Source organism: Oncorhynchus mykiss, chromosome 11 (genome assembly GCF_057628025.1).
Source record: "Oncorhynchus mykiss isolate SJ-2025 chromosome 11, ASM5762802v1, whole genome shotgun sequence".
Taxonomy (NCBI): Eukaryota; Metazoa; Chordata; class Actinopteri; order Salmoniformes; family Salmonidae; genus Oncorhynchus; species Oncorhynchus mykiss.
The window spans coordinates 83,265,713-83,284,892 of record NC_143032.1 but is presented as its reverse complement, the minus strand read 5'-3'; the positions used below and the strand labels follow the sequence as shown (position 1 = coordinate 83,284,892).

Sequence of the window (19,180 nt, the reverse complement as noted above, 5' to 3'; positions counted from 1 at the left end):
TTCAGTATTGTTGTAATTGTAATTATTACAATATATATATATATATAAAAATAGGACGATTAATCGGTATCGGCTTTTTTTTTCGGCTTTTTTTTTTTTTTTTTTTTTTTTTTTTTTGGTCTTCCAATAATGGGTATCGGCGTTGAAAAATCATACATTTGGTCGACCTCTAGTTGTACCGTTTCACACAGAAAACAATGTGATTCTGCAACACATCTGAATGAATGACACACCTGACCCTGTTACCCTGTTACCCTGTTTACCTCAAACACAGACCAGAGATATTGAGCCAGACAGAAGTACTCAACATTCACTCACTTTAACACATGTACGCTCACACACAAACACATGCACGCATATACACACACACACATGCACGCTCACACACAAACACATGCACGCTCACACACAAACACATGCACGCATATACACACACACACACTTTGATCCACATGAACCTTGACGAAGCCTAGACCGTGTAATGACCATGCATCACAGAGCAGACAGCCACAGACAGAGACACGGAGCCCACCTCAGAGGACAGACACAGAGCCCACCTCAGAGGACAGACACAGAGCCCACCTCAGAGGACAGACACAGAGCCCACCTCAGAGGACAGACACAGAGCCCACCTCAGAGGACAGACACGGAGACCACCTCAGAGACAGACACAGAGACCACCTCAGAGACAGACACAGAGACCACCTCAGAGGACAGACACAGAGCCCACCTCAGAGGACAGACACAGAGCCCACCTCAGAGGACAGACACAGAGACCACCTCAGAGGACAGACACAGAGCCCACCTCCGAGACAGACAGAGAAACCACATCAGAGGACAGACACGGAGACCACCTCAGATAGACAGACACAGAGCCCACCTCAGAGGACAGATACAGAGACCACCTCAGATTGACAGACACAGAGCCCACCTCAGAGGACAGACACAGAGACCACCTCAGATAGACAGACACAGAGCCCACTTCAGATGGAATGTCTCAGTCTATACACTCCTAATAAGGTGGTGATTGAACAGAAGCAGGAGCATCAAAACATCCTATCCTCCCATATCCCAAACCCCCCAGTTTCTTTTTCCAAGCCGCTGTGCAGTAAACCCATAATGTTCACTCTCTCAGTGTTCACAGGCCACAGAGAAGAGAGGGGAGAAGAGGAGATGGGAGAAGGAAAGAGAGGGGAAGAGAGGAGGAGAAGGGGAAGGGAGGAGAGGGGAAGAGAGGAGGAGGAGAGGGGAGGAGGAGGGGAGGTTTCATCATACTCTCTCTCCACTAGAGTGGCAGCCCTAAATCAAACGTGTCACGCTCCCGGCGGCTGGGTCTGTGTTTTTCCTCAACCAAACCACAATTACACCCCAGACACACTCAGGCTTTAACCCCAACCAGGGCTTAGCACTAACTCTCTCTCTCTCTCTCTCTCTCCCTCTCTCTCTCTCTCTCTCTATTTCTCTCTCTCTCTCTCTCTCTCTCTCTATTTCTCTCTCTCTCTCCATTTCTCTCTCTCTCTCTCTATTTCTCTCTCTCTCTCTCTCTATTTCTCTCTCTCTCTCCATTTCTCTCTCTCTCTCTCTCTCTATTTCTCTCTCTCTCTCTCTCTCTCTCTCTCTCTATCTATTTCTCTCTCTCTCTCTATTTCTCTCTCTCTCTCTCAATTTCTTTCTCTTTCCAATTCTCTCTCTCCTTCCTGTTTTTTTCCCTTCCTTCCTTCCTTCCTTCCTTTCCTTCTACACTGAGACCAAATTTGGTATCGCCCTCGCTGGTGGTCTCTCTTCTTTCTGAGTGTGTTGTTCTTCAGGAGAAGGGAGTTATGAGGTCGCTGCTACCAGTCCAGGATGGCTACTTGTCAAGATTCACAGTGCACCTGTGTCCAGAAAAACATACATAAATTACTTTCACTCTTAAACATCCTCGTAAATTTAAACACAGGTGGAGGTGAAGGGGAGATTTATCCCTCTCTTCTGTTTTAACAGTTCTGGAAGGTTCTCCATGTCTTACCTCCAGCTTCCTTATTAAACCTCAAACTACCTCCCTGGGTGATGTTAACATAAAGGAACACCACGGTCATGATAATAACAACTATTTCTCAGACTCAGGTCAGAGGGCCCCCCCCTCTATCGACACTGACTACGAAGAGCAGGGGTCTAGTGGTCAGAGGGCCCCTCTCTATCGACACTGACTATGAAGAGCAGGGGTCTAGTGGTCAGAGGGCCCCCTCTCTATCGACACTGAATATGAAGAGCAGGGGTCTAGTGGTCAGAGGGCCCCCCTCTATCGACACTGACTACGAAGAGCAGGGGTCTAGTGGTCAGAGGGCCCCCCTCTATCGACACTGACTACGAAGAGCAGGGGCCTAGTGGTTAGAGTGTTGGACTAGTAACCAGCAGGTAGTCTAGTGGTTAGAGGCAGGTAGCCTAGTGGTTAGAGCGTTGGACTAGTAACCAGCAGGTAGTCTAGTGGTTAGAGGCAGGTAGCCTAGTGGTTAGAGCGTTGGACTAGTAACCAGCAGGTAGTCTAGTGGTTAGAGGCAGGTAGCCTAGTGGTTAGAGCGTTGGACTAGTAACCAGCAGGTAGTCTAGTGGTTAGAGCGTTGGACTAGTAACCAGCAGGTAGCCTAGTGGTTAGAGCGTTGGACTAGTAACCAGCAGGTAGCCTAGTGGTTAGAGTGTTGGACTAGTAACCAGCAGGTAGCCTAGTGGTTAGAGCGTTGGACTAGTAACCAGCAGGTAGCCTAGTGGTTAGAGTGTTGGACTAGTAACCAGCAGGTAGCCTAGTGGTTAGAGTGTTGGACTAGTAAACAGCAGGTAGCTTAGTGGTTAGAGCGTTGGACTAGTAACCAGCAGGTAGCCTAGTGGTTAGAGTGTTGGACTAGTAACCAGCAGGTAGTCTAGTGGTTAGAATGTTGGACTAGTAACCAGCAGGTAGCCTAGTGGTTAGAGTGTTGGACTAGTAACCAGCAGGTAGCCTAGTGGTTAGAGTGTTGGACTAGTAACCAGCAGGTAGTCTAGTGGTTAGAATGTTGGACCAGTAACCAGCAGGTAGTCTAGTGGTTAGAATGTTGGACTAGTAACCAGCAGGTAGTCTAGTGGTTAGAGTGTTGGACTAGTAACTGAAAGGTTGCTGGATCAAATCCCCGAGCAGTAAAAATCTGTTGTTCTGCCCCTGAACAAGGCAGTTAACCTGCTGTTCCTAGGCCATCATTGTAAATAACAATGTTGTTCTTAGTTAAAAAATAATTTGTTCTTAGTTAACAAAAAATATAATAACATTTAAAGGGTGGGTGTGTGTATCTTTCCAGAGCATCAGTGTGTGACATGTCAACATTAAGATGTGATGCTGCTGTGGGCTAAGGGAACAGACATTACATGAGTCATTGGTTTGTGATGTTGATGTTCACAGCCAGAGAGAAACATGAATTTAATGATTTGTTAACGATACAACAGTCTGTCGCTTCGAGGGCCATTTGGCAAGCTCTTCTGTCTGCAACTGACCTGGCCAAAGAGCAACAGACAGGTGTGTTTATTTGCTAAAGCAAACACCTACTGGACCTAACAACCACTGTAAAACTGTCTGCATGGTTCCTGGATATCAAGGTCCAGGAGACACATCAGACCCAGTCTCATGACGATAATTAGATTATAGAACTAAATGTGGGAATGAACACAAACTAAATCACTATGGCTAGCATTCATAATCAAATACAACCAATCACGATGGCTAGCATTCACAATCAAACACAACCAATCACTATGGCTAGCATTCACAATCAAACACAACCAATCACGATGGCTAGCATTCACAATCAAACACAACCAATCACTATGGCTAGCATTCATAACCAAATACACCCAATCACTATGGCTAGCATTCACAATCAAACACAACCAATCACTATGGCTAGCATTAACAATCAAACACACCCAATCACTATGGCTAGCATTCATAATCAAATACACACAATCACTATGGCTAGCATTCACAATCAAACACATACACTCACTATGGCTAGAATTCACAATCAAACACATACAATCACTATGGCTAGCATTCACAATCAAACACATACAATAACTATGGCTAGCATTCATAATCAAACACACCCAATCACTATGGCTAGCATTCATAATCAAACACATACAATCACTATGGCTAGCATTCATAATCAAACACACCCAATCACTATGGCTAGCATTCATAATCAAATACACCCAATCACTATGGCTAGCATTCACAATCAAACACAACCAATCACTATGGCTAGCATTCATAATCAAACACACCCAATCACTATTGCTAGCCTTCACAATCAAACACAACCAATCCCTATGGCTAGCATTCATAATCAAACACACCCAATCACTATGGCTAGCATTCACAATCAAACACACCCAATCACTATGGCTAGCATTCATAATCAAACACACCCAATCACTATGGCTAGCATTCATAATCAAATACACCCAATCACTATGGCTAGCATTCCCAATCAAACACACCCAATCACTATGGCTGGCATTCATAATCAAACAACCAATCACTATGGCTAGCATTCATAATCAAACACATACAATCACTATGGCTAGCATTCATAATCAAACACACCCAATCACTATTGCTAGCCTTCACAATCAAACACAACCAATCACTATGGCTAGCATTCATAATCAAACACACCCAATCACTATGGCTAGCATTCATAATCAAACACATACAATCACTGTGGCTAGCATTCATAATCAAACACAACCAATCACTATGGCTAGCATTCATAATCAAACACACCCAATCACTATGGCTAGCATTCATAATCAAACACACCCAATCACTATGGCTGGCATTCATAATCAAACACAACCAATCACTATGGCTAGCATTCATAATCAAACACATACAATCACTATGGCTAGCATTCATAATCAAACACACCCAATCACTATGGCTAGCATTCATAATCAAATACACCCAATCACTATGGCTAGCATTCACAATCAAACACAACCAATCACTATGGCTAGCATTCATAATCAAACACACCCAATCACTATGGTTAGCATTCATAATCAAACACACCCAATCACTATGGCTAGCATTCATAATCAAATACACCCAATCACTATGGCTAGCATTCACAATCAAACACAACCAATCACTATGGCTAGCATTCATAATCAAACACACCCAATCACTATTGCTAGCCTTCACAATCAAACACAACCCATCACTATGGCTAGCATTCATAATCAAACACACCCAATCACTATGGCTAGCATTTACAATCAAACACAAACAATCACTATGGCTAGCATTCATAATCAAACACACCCAATCACTATGGCTAGCATTCATAATCAAATACACCCAATCACTATGGCTAGCATTCACAATCAAACACAACCAATCACTATGGCTAGCATTCATAATCAAACACACCCAATCACTATTGCTAGCCTTCACAATCAAACACAACCAATCACTATGGCTAGCATTCATAATCAAACACACCCAATCACTATGGCTAGCATTCATAATCAAACACATACAATCAATATGGCTAGCATTCATAATCAAACACATACAATCACTATGGCTAGCATCCATAATCAAACACAACCAATCACTATGGCTAGCATTCATAATCAAACACAACCAATCACTATGGCTAGCATTCATAATCAAATATATTCTTTAACTTTACCTCCGAGTTCCTTTACATTCAAGATGGCGTTTGGGAACGGTACTGCTTTGATGCTGAAGCCTGAGAGAAAGAAAGATATTGGGACAGGGTCAGACTAACAGGTAGAAGAAGAGAGACAGGGTCAGACTAACATGTAGAAGAAGAGAAACAGTCAGACTAACATGTAGAAGAGAGACAGTCAGACTAACATGTAGAAGAAGAGAGACAGTCAGACTAACATGTAGAAGAAGAGAGACAGTCAGACTAACATGTAGAAGAAGAGAGACAGTCAGACTAACATGTAGAAGAAGAGAGACAGGGTCAGACTAACATGTAGAAGAAGAGAGACAGTCAGACTAACATGTAGAAGAAGAGAGACAGGGTCAGACTAACATGTAGAAGAAGAGAGACAGTCAGACTAACATGTAGAAGAAGAGAGACAGTCAGACTAACATGTAGAAGAAGAGAGACAGTCAGACTAACATGTAGAAGAAGAGAGACAGTCAGACTAACATGTAGAAGAGAGACAGTCAGACTAACATGTAGAAGAAGAGAGACAGTCAGACTAACATGTAGAAGAGAGACAGTCAGACTAACATGTAGAAGAAGAGAGACAGGGTCAGACTAACATGTAGAAGAAGAGAGGCAGTCAGACTAACATGTAGAAGAAGAGAGACAGTCAGACTAACATGTAGAAGAAGAGAGACAGTCAGACTAACATGTAGGAGAAGAGAGACAGTCAGACTAACATGTAGAAGAGAGACAGTCAGACTAACATGTAGAAGAAGAGAGATAGGGTCAGACTAACATGTAGAAGAGAGACAGTCAGACTAACATGTAGAAGAAGAGAGACAGGGTCAGACTAACATGTAGAAGAGAGACAGTCAGACTAACATGTAGAAGAAGAGAGACAGTCAGACTAACATGTAGAAGAAGAGAGACAGGGTCAGACTAACATGTAGAAGAAGAGAGACAGTCAGACTAACATGTAGAAGAAGAGAGACAGCCAGACTAACATGTAGAAGAGAGACAGTCAGACTAACATGTAGAAGAAGAGAGACAGTCAGACTAACATGTAGAAGAGAGACAGTCAGACTAACATGTAGAAGAGAGACAGTCAGACTAACATGTAGAAGAAGAGAGACAGTCAGACTAACATGTAGAAGAAGAGAGACAGTCAGACTAACATGTAGAAGAGAGACAGGGTCAGACTAACATGTAGAAGAAGAGAGACAGTCAGACTAACATGTAGAAGAAGAGAGACAGTCAGACTAACATGTAGAAGAAGAGAGACAGTCAGACTAACATGTAGAAGAGAGACAGTCAGACTACATGTAGAAGAAGAGAGACATGGTCAGACTAACATGTAGAAGAGAGACAGTCAGACTAACATGTAGAAGAGAGACAGTCAGACTAACATGTAGAAGAAGAGAGACAGGGTCAGACTAACATGTAGAAGAGAGACAGTCAGACTAACATGTAGAAGAAGAGAGACAGTCAGACTAACATGTAGAAGAAGAGAGACAGTCAGACTAACATGTAGAAGAGAGACAGTCAGACTAACATGTAGAAGAAGAGAGACAGGGTCAGACTAACATGTAGAAGAAAGACAGTCAGACTAACATGTAGAAGAAGAGAGACAGTCAGACTAACATGTAGAAGAAGAGAGACAGTCAGACTAACATGTAGAAGAAGAGAGACAGGGTCAGACTAACATGTAGAAGAGAGACAGTCAGACTAACATGTAGAAGAAGAGAGACAGTCAGACTAACATGTAGAAGAAGAGAGACAGTCAGACTAACATGTAGAAGAAGAGAGACAGGGTCAGACTAACATGTAGAAGAAGAGAGACAGTCAGACTAACATGTAGAAGAAGAGAGACAGGGTCAGACTAACATGTAGAAGAAGAGAGACAGTCAGACTAACATGTAGAAGAAGAGAGACAGGGTCAGACTAACATGTAGAAGAGAGACAGTCAGACTAACATGTAGAAGAAGAGAGACAGGGTCAGACTAACATGTAGAAGAAGAGAGACAGTCAGACTAACATGTAGAAGAGAGACAGTCAGACTAACATGTAGAAGAAGAGAGACAGTCAGACTAACATGTAGAAGAAGAGAGACAGTCAGACTAACATGTAGGAGAGAGACAGTCAGACTAACATGTAGAAGAGAGACAGTCAGACTAACATGTAGAAGAGAGACAGTCAGACTAACATGTAGAAGAAGAGAGACAGTCAGACTAACATGTAGAAGAAGAGTGACAGTCAGACTAACATGTAGAAGAAGAGAGACAGTCAGACTAACATGTAGAAGAGAGACAGTCAGACTAACATGTAGAAGATAGACAGTCAGACTAACATGTAGAAGAAGAGAGACAGTCAGACTAACATGTAGAAGAAGAGTGACAGTCAGACTAACATGTAGAAGAAGAGAGACAGTCAGACTAACATGTAGGAGAAGAGAGAGAGTCAGACTAACATGTAGAAGAAGAGAGACAGTCAGACTAACATGTAGAAGAGAGACAGTCAGACTAACATGTAGAAGAGAGACAGTCAGACTAACATGTAGAAGAAGAGTGACAGTCAGACTAACATGTAGAAGAAGAGAGACAGTCAGACTAACATGTAGAAGAAGAGAGACAGTCAGACTAACATGTAGGAGAAGAGAGACAGGGTCAGACTAACATGTAGAAGAAGAGAGACAGGGTCAGACTAACATGTAGAAGAGAGACAGTCAGACTAACATGTAGAAGAGAGACAGTCAGACTAACATGTAGAAGAAGAGTGACAGTCAGACTAACATGTAGAAGAAGAGAGACAGTCAGACTAACATGTAGGAGAAGAGAGACAGTCAGACTAACATGTAGAAGAAGAGAGACAGTCAGACTAACATGTAGAAGAGAGACAGTCAGACTAACATGTAGAAGAGAGACAGTCAGACTAACATGTAGAAGAAGAGTGACAGTCAGACTAACATGTAGGAGAAGAGAGACAGGGTCAGACTATCATGTAGAAGAAGAGAGAGTCAGACTAACATGTAGAAGAAGAGAGACAGTCAGACTAACATGTAGAAGAGAGACAGAGTCAGACTAACATGTAGAAGGACTGATTAAATTGTAATAGAATTGACTCTGAAACATTTGTTGGTCCTCTTAAAAATAATTTGAAAATCTACTTCCCCACATCCAGAATATTCCAACGAAACGTTTAGCGAGTTATTTCAAAACCACCAACATGTTGAGTTAACAAGAGATGACATTTGAAAACACAAGTGTGTTTTAGTGTCAGGGTTACCAAAACAGAGCAGTGTCTGAGATGGTTGTGGTTCCTGTTTAACAACAATCTAAACCATATGATCCCAACTCTAAACCCAGAGCTTTTCAACATGTTGAGAAGAACACAGTCTTGCAAAACTCTCCTGCAGGTATACTGTACCTGCGTTCAACAGCAGAGGCTCTCTCTCATCCAACTGTCTGTCTGTCTGTCTATCTGTCTGTCTGTCTGTCTGTCTGTCTGTCTGTCTGTCTGTCTGCCCGTCTGTCTGTCTGTCTGTCTGTGTCTGTCTGTCTGTCTGTGTCTGTCTCTGTCTGCCTACCTGCCTGCCTGTCTGTCTGTCTGTCTGTCTGCCTGCCTGTCTGCCTGTCTGCCTACCTGTCTGCCTACCTGCCTGCCTGTCTGTCTGTCTGTCTGCCTGCCTGCCTGCCTGTCTGTCTGTCTGTCTGTCTGTCTGTCTGTCTGTCTGTCTGTCTGTCTGTCTGTCTGTCTGTGTGTGTCTGCCTACCTGTCTGCCTGTCTGTCTGTAGCCATCGGTAGACAGTAAGCATGCTGACAGCTTCATCTTAACCCTACCTTCAGAAGGGTTGCCAGAATAACTCCCCACATAGGTAAATAACGGCTGTATTTTATCTATTAAAGCCCCAGCAGACAGCCAGAGGACGGGGTTTTCCTCCCTCCCTGCACTCAGAGTAATGTCTTTATATTTAGCCCTGGGTTTGAGGTTGAAGTGGCAGTCAGCAAAGGCAACTCTGGACTGTGTCTGCGCAGAAGAAGGAGAAGAACCATGGCCCAATCCCTGAGGTTTAGGGGTACGGGAAGAGGAATGGAGAGTGGAGAGAGGAGAGGGGAGAGAGGAGAGAGGAGAGGGGATAGGGGAGAGGGGAGAGGGGAGAGGGGAGAGGGGAGAGGAGAGGGGAGAGAAGAGAGGAGAGGGGAGAGAGGAGAGAGGAGAGGAGAGAGGAGAGAGGAGAGAGGAGAGGAGAGAGGAGAGAGGGGAGAGGGGAGAGGAGAGAGGAGAGAGGAGAGGGGAGAGGGGAGAGGGGAGAGTGGAGAGAGGAGAGAGGAGAGGAGAGAGGAGAGAGGGGAGAGGGGAGGAGAGAGGAGAGGGGAGAGAGGAGAGGAGAGGGGAAGGGGAGAGGGGAGAGAGGAGAGAGGGACAGAGGGGGAGAGGGATGGAAAGGGGAGAGAGGAGAGGGATGGAAAGGGAAGAGAGGAGAGGGGATAGGATAGGGGAGAGGGATGGAGAGGAGAGAGACGAGAGGAGTGACGAGAGGGGAGAGGAGATAGGAGAGAGGATAGGGTAGATGAGAGAGTATAGGGTAGAGGAAAGGGGATAGGGTAGAGGGATGGAGAGGGGAGAGGAGATGGGAGAGGAGCGAGGGTAGAGGAGAGGGGATAGGGTAGGGTAGAGGAGAGAGAAGAGAAGAGAGGAGAGAGGATAGGGGAGAGGAGAGAGGAGAGGGAAAGGGGAGAGGGGATAGGGGGAGGAGAGGAGATAGGGTAGAGAGAGGAGAGGGGAGTGGAGTTGGTAGATGAGAGGGGATAGTGTAGAGGAGAGAGGAGAGGCTAGAGGAGAGAGGAGGGGAGAGGGGAGGAGAAAAGGGCGAGGGAAGAGGGTAGAGGAGAGGGGAAAGGGGAGAGGAGAGTGGAAAGGGGAGAGAGGGAGGAGGGGATTGGGGAGAAGAGAGAGGCGAGAAGGGAGAGGGATGGAGAAGGGAGAGTGGAGATTGGAGAGTGGAGAGGGGATAGGGTAGAGGAGAAGAGATAGGGGAGAGGAGAGAGGGGAGGGGAGAGGTGAGAGGGGAGAGGAGGAGGAGAGGAGAAGGAGAGGGGAGAGGGGAGTGTAGATTGGAGAGGGGAGAAAGGAGTGGAGAGTGGAGCAGGGTGATGTTTTTTTGCAGAGTGATATACTCATTTTGGCAAGGGTGATATACTCGTTTTGGCAGGGGTGATATACTAGTTTTGGCTGGGGTGATATACTCATTTTGGCAGGGGTGATATAGTCGTTTTGGCAGGGGTGAAATACTCGTTTTGGCAGGGGTGATATACTCGTTTTGGCAAGGCTGATATACTCGTTTTGGCAAGGGTGATATACTCATTTTGGCAAGGGTGAAATACTCATTTTGGCAAGGGTGATATACTCGTTTTGGCAAGGCTGATATACTCGTTTTGGCAAGGGTGATATACTCATTTTGGCAAGGGTGATATACTCATTTTGGCAAGGGTGATATACTCATTTTGGCAAGGGTGATATACTCATTTTGGCAGGGGTGAAATACTCGTTTTGGCAGGGGTGATATACTCATTTTGGCAAGGGTGATATACTCATTTTGGCAAGGGTGATATACTCATTTTGGCAAGGGTGAAATACTCGTTTTGGCAAGGGTGATATACTCGTTTTGGCAGGGGTGATATACTCGTTTTGGCAAGGGTGATATACTCATTTTGGCAAGGGTGATATACTCATTTTGGCAAGGGTGAAATACTCGTTTTGGCAAGGGTGATATACTCGTTTTGGCAGGGGTGATATACTCGTTTTGGCAGGGGTGATATACTCATTTTGGCAGGGGTGATATACTCATTTTGGCAAGGGGTGATATACTCATTTTGGCAGGGGTGATATACTCGTTTTGGCAGGGGTGATATACTCGTTTTGGCAGGGGTGATATACTCATTTTGGCAGGGGTGATATACTCATTTTGGCAAGGGTGAAATACTCGTTTTGGCAAGGGTGATATACTCGTTTTGGCAGGGGTGATATACTCGTTTTGGCAGGGGTGATATACTCGTTTTGGCAGGGGTGATAAACTCGTTTTGGCAGGGGTGATATGCTAGTTTTGGCAGGGGTGATATACTCGTTTTGGCAAGGGTGATATACTCGTTTTGGCAGGGGTGATATAGTCGTTTTGGCAGGGGTGATATACTCGTTTTGGCAGGGGTGATAAACTCGTTTTGGCAGGGGTGATATGCTAGTTTTGGCAGGGGTGATATACTCGTTTTGGCAAGGGTGATATACTCATTTTGGCAGGGTTGATATACTCGTTTTGGCAAGGGTGATATACTCATTTTGGCAAGGGTGATATACTCATTTTGGCAAGGGTGATATACTCGTTTTGGCAGGGGTTATATACTCGTTTGGCAAGGGTGATATACTCGTTTGGCAGGGGTGATATACTCGTTTTGGCAGGGGTGATATACTCATTTGGCAAGGGTGATATACTAGTTTTGGCAGGGGTGATATACTAGTTTTGGCAGGGGTGATATAGTCGTTTTGGCGGCAGGGGTGATATATACTCATTTTGGCAGGGGTGATATACTTGTTTTGGGAGGGGTGATATAATCGTTTTGGCAAGGGTGATAAAATAGTTTTGACAGGGGTGATATACTAGTTTTGGCAGGGGTGATATATGTTTTTGGCAGGGGTGATATACTCGTTTGGCAGGGGTGATATACTCGTTTTGGCAGGGGTGATATACTCGTTTTGGCAGGGGTGATATACTCGTTTTGGCAGGGGTGATATACTCGTTTTGGCAGGGGTGATATACTCGTTTTGGCAGGGGTGATATACTCGTTTTGGCAGGGGTGATATACTCGTTTTGGCAGGGGTGATATACTAGCCCTAAGCCTTATCTTCTTCTGAAAAAGAGAAAGCTTTCTGGGATTTCTCTCGCCCCTCGTTCTTTCTTTCTGGTCATGGAAGACAATATAATAGTTTTGCCAACAGATAAACCAATAGATAGATAGACAAGGCATTCTGTGTGTGTTTTTGTGTGTGTGTGTGTGTGTGTGTGTGTGTGTGTGTGTGTGTGTGTGTGTGTGTGTGTGTGTGTGTGTGTGTGTGTGTGTGTGTGTGTGTATCGGTACCTGTGGTAGGACCGATGCCGTGGCTCCCCTCGTTACACAGCCACGCCAGTAGGCTGCTCTTGCCGGCCCCGGTCAGTCCGATACACACCACATCATACTCTGGTCTGGACGGGGGAGGTCCTTTACAGCACAGTGCCCGGAAACACTACAGAGAAACAAGAACACAGAACACAGAACATTTTAATAATCATCACAGCGTCTTCTATTAGACAATGGTAATATTAATAGCTGGTGGTAGGGGGAACGGTTTAACAAAACTCCTATCTCCTTGTCAAGTGAGATCTGTGTGTGTGTGTGTGTGTGTGTGTGTGTGTGTGTGTGTGTGTGTGTGTGTGTGTGTGTGTGTGTGAGTGTGAGTAGAGGCTGGTGGGAGGAGCTATAGGATGCTGGTGGGAGGAGCTATAGGAGGACGGGCTCCTCCCACCAGCATCCTATAGCTCCTCCCACCAGCATGGTATAGCCCCTCCCACCAGCCTCATATAGCTCCTCCCACCAGCATCATATAGCTCCTCCCACCAGCATCGTATAGCCCCTCCCACCAGCATCGTATAGCCCCTCCCACCAGCCTCCTATGGCTCCTCCCACCAGCATCATATAGCTCCTCCCTCCAGCCTCCTATAGTTCCTCCCACCAGCCTCCTATAGCTCCTCCCACCAGCATCCTATAGATCCTCCCACCAGCATCCTATAGCTCCCCCCACCACCAGAAGGATAGGTATCTCTGAGGCACTCCACCAATCAGGTCTCTATAGTAGAGTAGCCAGACGGAAGTCACACCTCAGTAAAAGACACATGACGCATGAATTTTTTCAAAAGGCACCGAAAGGACGAGAAACAAGGTTCTCTGGCCTGATGAAACCAAGATTGAACTCTTCAGCCTGAATGCCGAGCATCACATCTGGAGGAAGCCGGGCACCATCCCTACGGTGAAGCATGGTGGTGGTAGAATCATTATATTTTTTATTTTATTCAACTAGGCAAGTCAGTTAAGAACACATTTTTACTTACGATGACGGCCTACCCTGGCCGAACCCGGCCGAACCCGGCCTAAAACGGCCGACGCTGGGACAATTTTGTGCCGCCCTATGGGACTCCCAATCACAGCCAGATGTGATACAGTCTGGATTCAAACCGGACTGTATCACTGGTGTGATGCCTCTTGCACTGAGATGCAGTGCCTTAGACCACCACAGTGCCTTAGACCACCACAGTGCCTCAGACCACCAAAGTGCCTTAGACCACCACAGTGCCTTAGACCACCACAGTGCCTTAGACCACCACAGTGCCTCAGACCACCGCAGTGCCTCAGACCACCGCAGTGCCTCAGACCACCGCAGTGCCTCAGACCGCTGCAGTGCCTCAGACCACCTCAGACCACCACAGTGCCTCAGACCACCACAGTGCCTTAGACCACCACAGTGCCTTAGACCACCACAGTGCCTCAGACCGCTGCAGTGCCTCAGACCGCTGCAGTGCCTCAGACCACCACAGTGCCTCAGACCACCACAGTGCCTTAGACCACCACAGTGCCTCAGACCACCACAGTGCCTCAGACCGCTGCAGTGCCTCAGACCACCTCAGACCGCTGCAGTGCCTCAGACCACCACAGTGCCTCAGACCGCTGCAGTGCCTCAGACCGCTGCAGTGCCTCAGACCGCTGCAGTGCCTCAGACCACCACAGTGCCTCAGACCACCACAGTGCCTCAGACCACCACAGTGCCTCAGACCACCACAGTGCCTCAGACCGCTGCAGTGCCTCAGACCGCTGCAGTGCCTCACACCACCACAGTGCCTCAGACCGCTGCAGTGCCTCAGACCACCACAGTGCCTCAGACCACCGCAGTGCCTCAGACCACCACAGTGCCTCAGACCGCTGCAGTGCCTCAGACCACCACAGTGCCTCAGACCAACACAGTGCCTCAGACCGCTGCAGTGCCTCAGACCGCCGCAGTGCCTCAGACCACCGCAGTGCCTCAGACCACCACAGTGCCTCAGACCACCACAGTGCCTCAGATCACTGCAGTGCCTCAGACCGCTGCAGTGCCTCAGACCACCACAGTGTCTCAGATCACTGCAGTGCCTCAGACCACCGCAGTGCCTCAGACCACCACAGTGCCTCAGACCACCACAGTGCCTCAGATCACTGCAGTGCCTCAGACCGCTGCAGTGCCTCAGACCGCTGCAGTGCCTCAGACCACCACAGTGCCTCAGATCACTGCAGTGCCTCAGACCGCTGCAGTGCCTCAGACCACCGCAGTGCCTCAGACCACTGCAGTGCCTCAGACCGCTGCAGTGCCTCAGACCACCACAGTGCCTCAGACCGCCGCAGTGCCTCAGACCGCTGCAGTGCCTCAGACCGCTGCAGTGCCTCAGACCGCTGCAGTGCCTCAGACCGCTGCAGTGCCTCAGACCACCACAGTGCCTCAGATCACTGCAGTGCCTCAGACCGCTGCAGTGCCTCAGACCGCTGCAGTGCCTCAGACCGCTGCAGTGCCTCAGACCACCACAGTGCCTCAGACCACCGCAGTGCCTCAGACCGCTGCAGTGCCTCAGACCGCTGCAACAGTCGGGAGCCCGTCATGTTGCGGGGATGTTTTTCAGCGGAACTCTGGAACTCAGAGTGACCATCAGGGACTGGGAGATATTAACGGAGCAATGTACAGAAAGATCCTTGATGAAAGACCTGCTCCAGAGCGCTCAGGACCTCAGACTGGGGAAAAGGTTCACCTTCCAACAGGACAACAACCCTAAGCACACAGCTTCAGAACAAGTCACTGAATGTCCTTGAGTGGCTCAGTCAGAGCCCGGACTTGAACCCAATCAAACAGCCCTGGAGACACCTGATTCTACAAGCTAGGCATTATCTGTTCTATCCAATATGTTTCTATCTGAACGTTTGATAACCAGAAAGACATTTGATGTGGTAAACGGCCTAATGAAACCCAGCCGCTTTAAGCATGGGGATCAGTAGCAGAACATGGTTCCTTCCTCAGACAAAACAGAGTCCTCTGGTCTAGGAGCCCCAGCCAGCCAGACAGATAGCAAAGCAGCCAGACAGACAAACAGACATCAATGAACCAGGGTCTATCTGCAACAAACACCTCTCTCTCCCCCTACCCCCCCCCCCCCCCCCCCCCCGGGTTCCCGTCCCTTTCCTAGAGCCCTCTGATCTAGTAGCCGGTGAACCAGGGTCACCCTGCCAAAACACGCTGCCTGTTTGAAGGAGACATGGAGAATCTGTTTGAAGGAGACATGGAGAATCTGTTTGAAGGAGACATGGAGAATCTGTTTGAAGGAGACAAGGAGAATCTGTTTGAAGGAGACATGGAGAATCTGTTTGAAGGAGACAAGGAGAATCTGTTTGAAGGAGACATGGAGAATCTGTTTGAAGGAGACAAGGAGAATCTGTTTGAAGGAGACAAGGAGAATCTGTTTGAAGGAGACATGGAGAATCTGTCCGACCAACGGAATCAGACAAGGCAACAGCCGGCCGATGTAGACCTAGCAACACGACTCTTTGGTGTGTGTGTGTGTGTGTGTGTGTGTGTGTGTGTGGCAATCCGCCCCCCCCCCCCCCCCCCCGGCTTCCCTGTGACCCCTCTTCAGAGTCTGCTGCTACCCTGAGACTAAACCTAGTGACATGGAGCAGAGTGAGGCAGAGTGTTATAAACCTAGTGACATAGAGCAGAGTGAGGCAGAGTGTTATAAACCTAGTGACATAGAGCAGAGTGAGGCAGAGTGTTATAAACCTAGTGACATGGAGCAGAGTGTTATAAACCTAGTGACATGGAACAGAGTGAGGCAGAGTGTTATAAACCTAGTGACATGGAGCAGAGTGTTATAAACCTAGTGACATGGAGCAGAGTGTTATAAACCTAGTGACATAGAGCAGAGTGCGATAGAGTGTTATAAACCTAGTGACATGGAACAGAGTGAGGCAGAGTGTTATAAACCTAGTGACATGGAGCAGAGTGAGGCAGAGTGTTATAAACCTAGTGACATAGAGCAGACTGAGACAGAGTGTTATAAACCTAGTGACATGGAACAGAGTGAGGCAGAGTGTTATAAACCTAGTGACATGGAGCAGAGTGTTATAAACCTAGTGACATGGAGCAGAGTGAGGCAGAGTGTTATAAACCTAGTGACATGGAGCAGAGTGAGGCAGAGTGTTATAAACCTAGTGACATGGAGCAGAGTGTTATAAACCTAGTGACATGGAGCAGAATGAGACAGAGTGTTATAAACCTAGTGACATAGAGCAGAGTGCGATAGAGTGTTATAAACCTAGTGACATAGAGCAGAGTGTTATAAACCTAGTGACATGGAGCAGAGTGAGGCAGAGTGTTATAAACCTAGTGACATGGAGCAGAGTGAGGCAGAGTGTTATAAACCTAGGGACATGGAGCAGAGTGTTATAAACCTAGTGACATAGAGCAGTGTTATAAACCTAGTGACATAGAGCAGAGTATTATAAACCTAGTGACATGGAGCAGAGTGTTATAAACCTAGTGACATGGAGCAGAGTGAGGCAGAGTGTTATAAACCTAGTGACATAGAGCAGAGTGTTATAAACCTAGTGACATGAAGCAGAGTGTTATAATATATGATATAAAATGCTAACCTCTCCTGTTATTGTAATGGTGAGAGGTTACCATGTCTTGGGGGTATGATATAAAATGCTAACATCTCCCTGTTAGTGTAAGGAGAGGTTAGCACGTCTTGGGGTACTGACACAATACATAATTTACCATTTAGTACAATTGGGCACAAAATAATCTGAAACACAACCAAAACAAACAGTAAACGCATCCAACCAATGTGTAGAGTCACAAGCATGATGTAGTCATTGCGTGCTATGAACGTGGGACCAAATAGGTTTTACTACCTTAAAACACATACAATTTATCTTGTCCCAATACTTTTGGTCCCATTAAAATGGGGGGGGGGCATTAAAATGAGGGGGGGGGGGGACGACAATGTATGAAAAGTGTTATAAATAATTTATAACACGGTTGACCAGATATGGATGAAAATAACAAATCAAATTCATGGTGACAATCTGCACTTTAACTTCATAGTGATTGGTTGGTTGAAAAACCAAACATTTGGAGTTTAGAGCCAAAAGAAGAACAAATGCTTCACTGTCTCGTTAATTACAGAGGTCACTGTAATTCATATCATAGGCCTAATAGTACTGTATAGATCGTTTTACTTACACACAATATAGCTGGATCACCTTGTCCTGCCCCTAGGGGTCCACGGCTCTGCAGCGCCCCAACCCAACCCAACACACCTCACTCAGATTTAGGATCTTAGTGAAACATTCCTTTTTGGTTTCAGGTGTGTTATGCCAAGGCAAGAGTGACAACCCACTGGCTGGGGGGTCTGGGGGGGGGGGTCTGACTCCTTTTGTCATACAGTATTCCATATAAGGCTTCCAGACCTTATGAAAGTTGCACAGTAAACCCTTCATCTGGTAATAAATCACATCTAGTGATACATAACTTGACATTTCTGCTATCCATTGTGACATTGTGGGAGGATTACCAACCTTCCAATTAATGACAATGCATTTCCTAGCCACTATAAATGCTGGGTTACACAGTTTCTTCCGATAACAGTCTCCAGTATCGACATTTCCAAGCAAACAAAAAGGAAGAAGGGGGAGAATCTGTAGACATGCTGAGATTAAAGAACATACTCGTTGTCAGAATTCAGCCAGCCTTCCCAAAACTATAGTAGATGTCAATATGTCCCTTTGTGTTTTACACGTCCAAGCAGAGGAATGACATTTCTGAGGGCATGATATTCTGTTTCACTGGCATATAGAACATTCTATGGATGGTCTCAAACTGCAGTCATTTATGTCTGAAATGATATGAACATGACTGGGCATTCAAACATAGCTGTATCTATTCATCATCATCAATAGTGTCTCCCAGGTCTTCCTCACATTTGTGTTTCACATGTTTTGTGTCATCAGGAAAAGCCTCCATTAACCCTTGATATAGTTCGGAAATCAACTTTATAGGTTTGTCGGATGGACTTAAAATAGTTTCAATCTTTGAAGCTTTTGGCTTATCCAGTGTTTCCATACACACAACAGCTGTTAGAAACTGCTACCTGGCAGATATTGAGATAGCTAGAGGCTAGAGCTGAACTGGGTGTGGTAGCTACTAGCTAGCTACTGTAGCTTATTCACTTCAGTCAAGAGGGGATGAAACATTAGCTAATGTTACATGTCAGTTAGATACACTACTAGCTCAACACTGGGAATAAATACTTATCTTTCCTCTTAAGTCAAACAGCAGTTACCCTTGAATGAGCCAAATAAAAAGTAGCCAGTTTCTGCTCTGC

General features: G+C 46.2%; 1 protein-coding gene across 1 annotated transcript in view; it reads right to left on the bottom strand.

Moving 5' to 3' along the window:
* arl15a (ARF like GTPase 15a) overlaps positions 1-19,180 on the bottom strand; it is a 130,068-nt gene that overhangs the window by 46,945 nt on the left and 63,943 nt on the right. Inside the window, exons 2-3 of the mRNA XM_036936520.2 lie at positions 12,825-12,969; positions 5,706-5,765 (exon numbers count right to left, since the gene is read on the bottom strand). Coding sequence (XP_036792415.1) covers positions 5,706-5,765; positions 12,825-12,969 — 205 coding nt within the window. The remainder of the gene's footprint in view (positions 1-5,705; positions 5,766-12,824; positions 12,970-19,180) is intronic.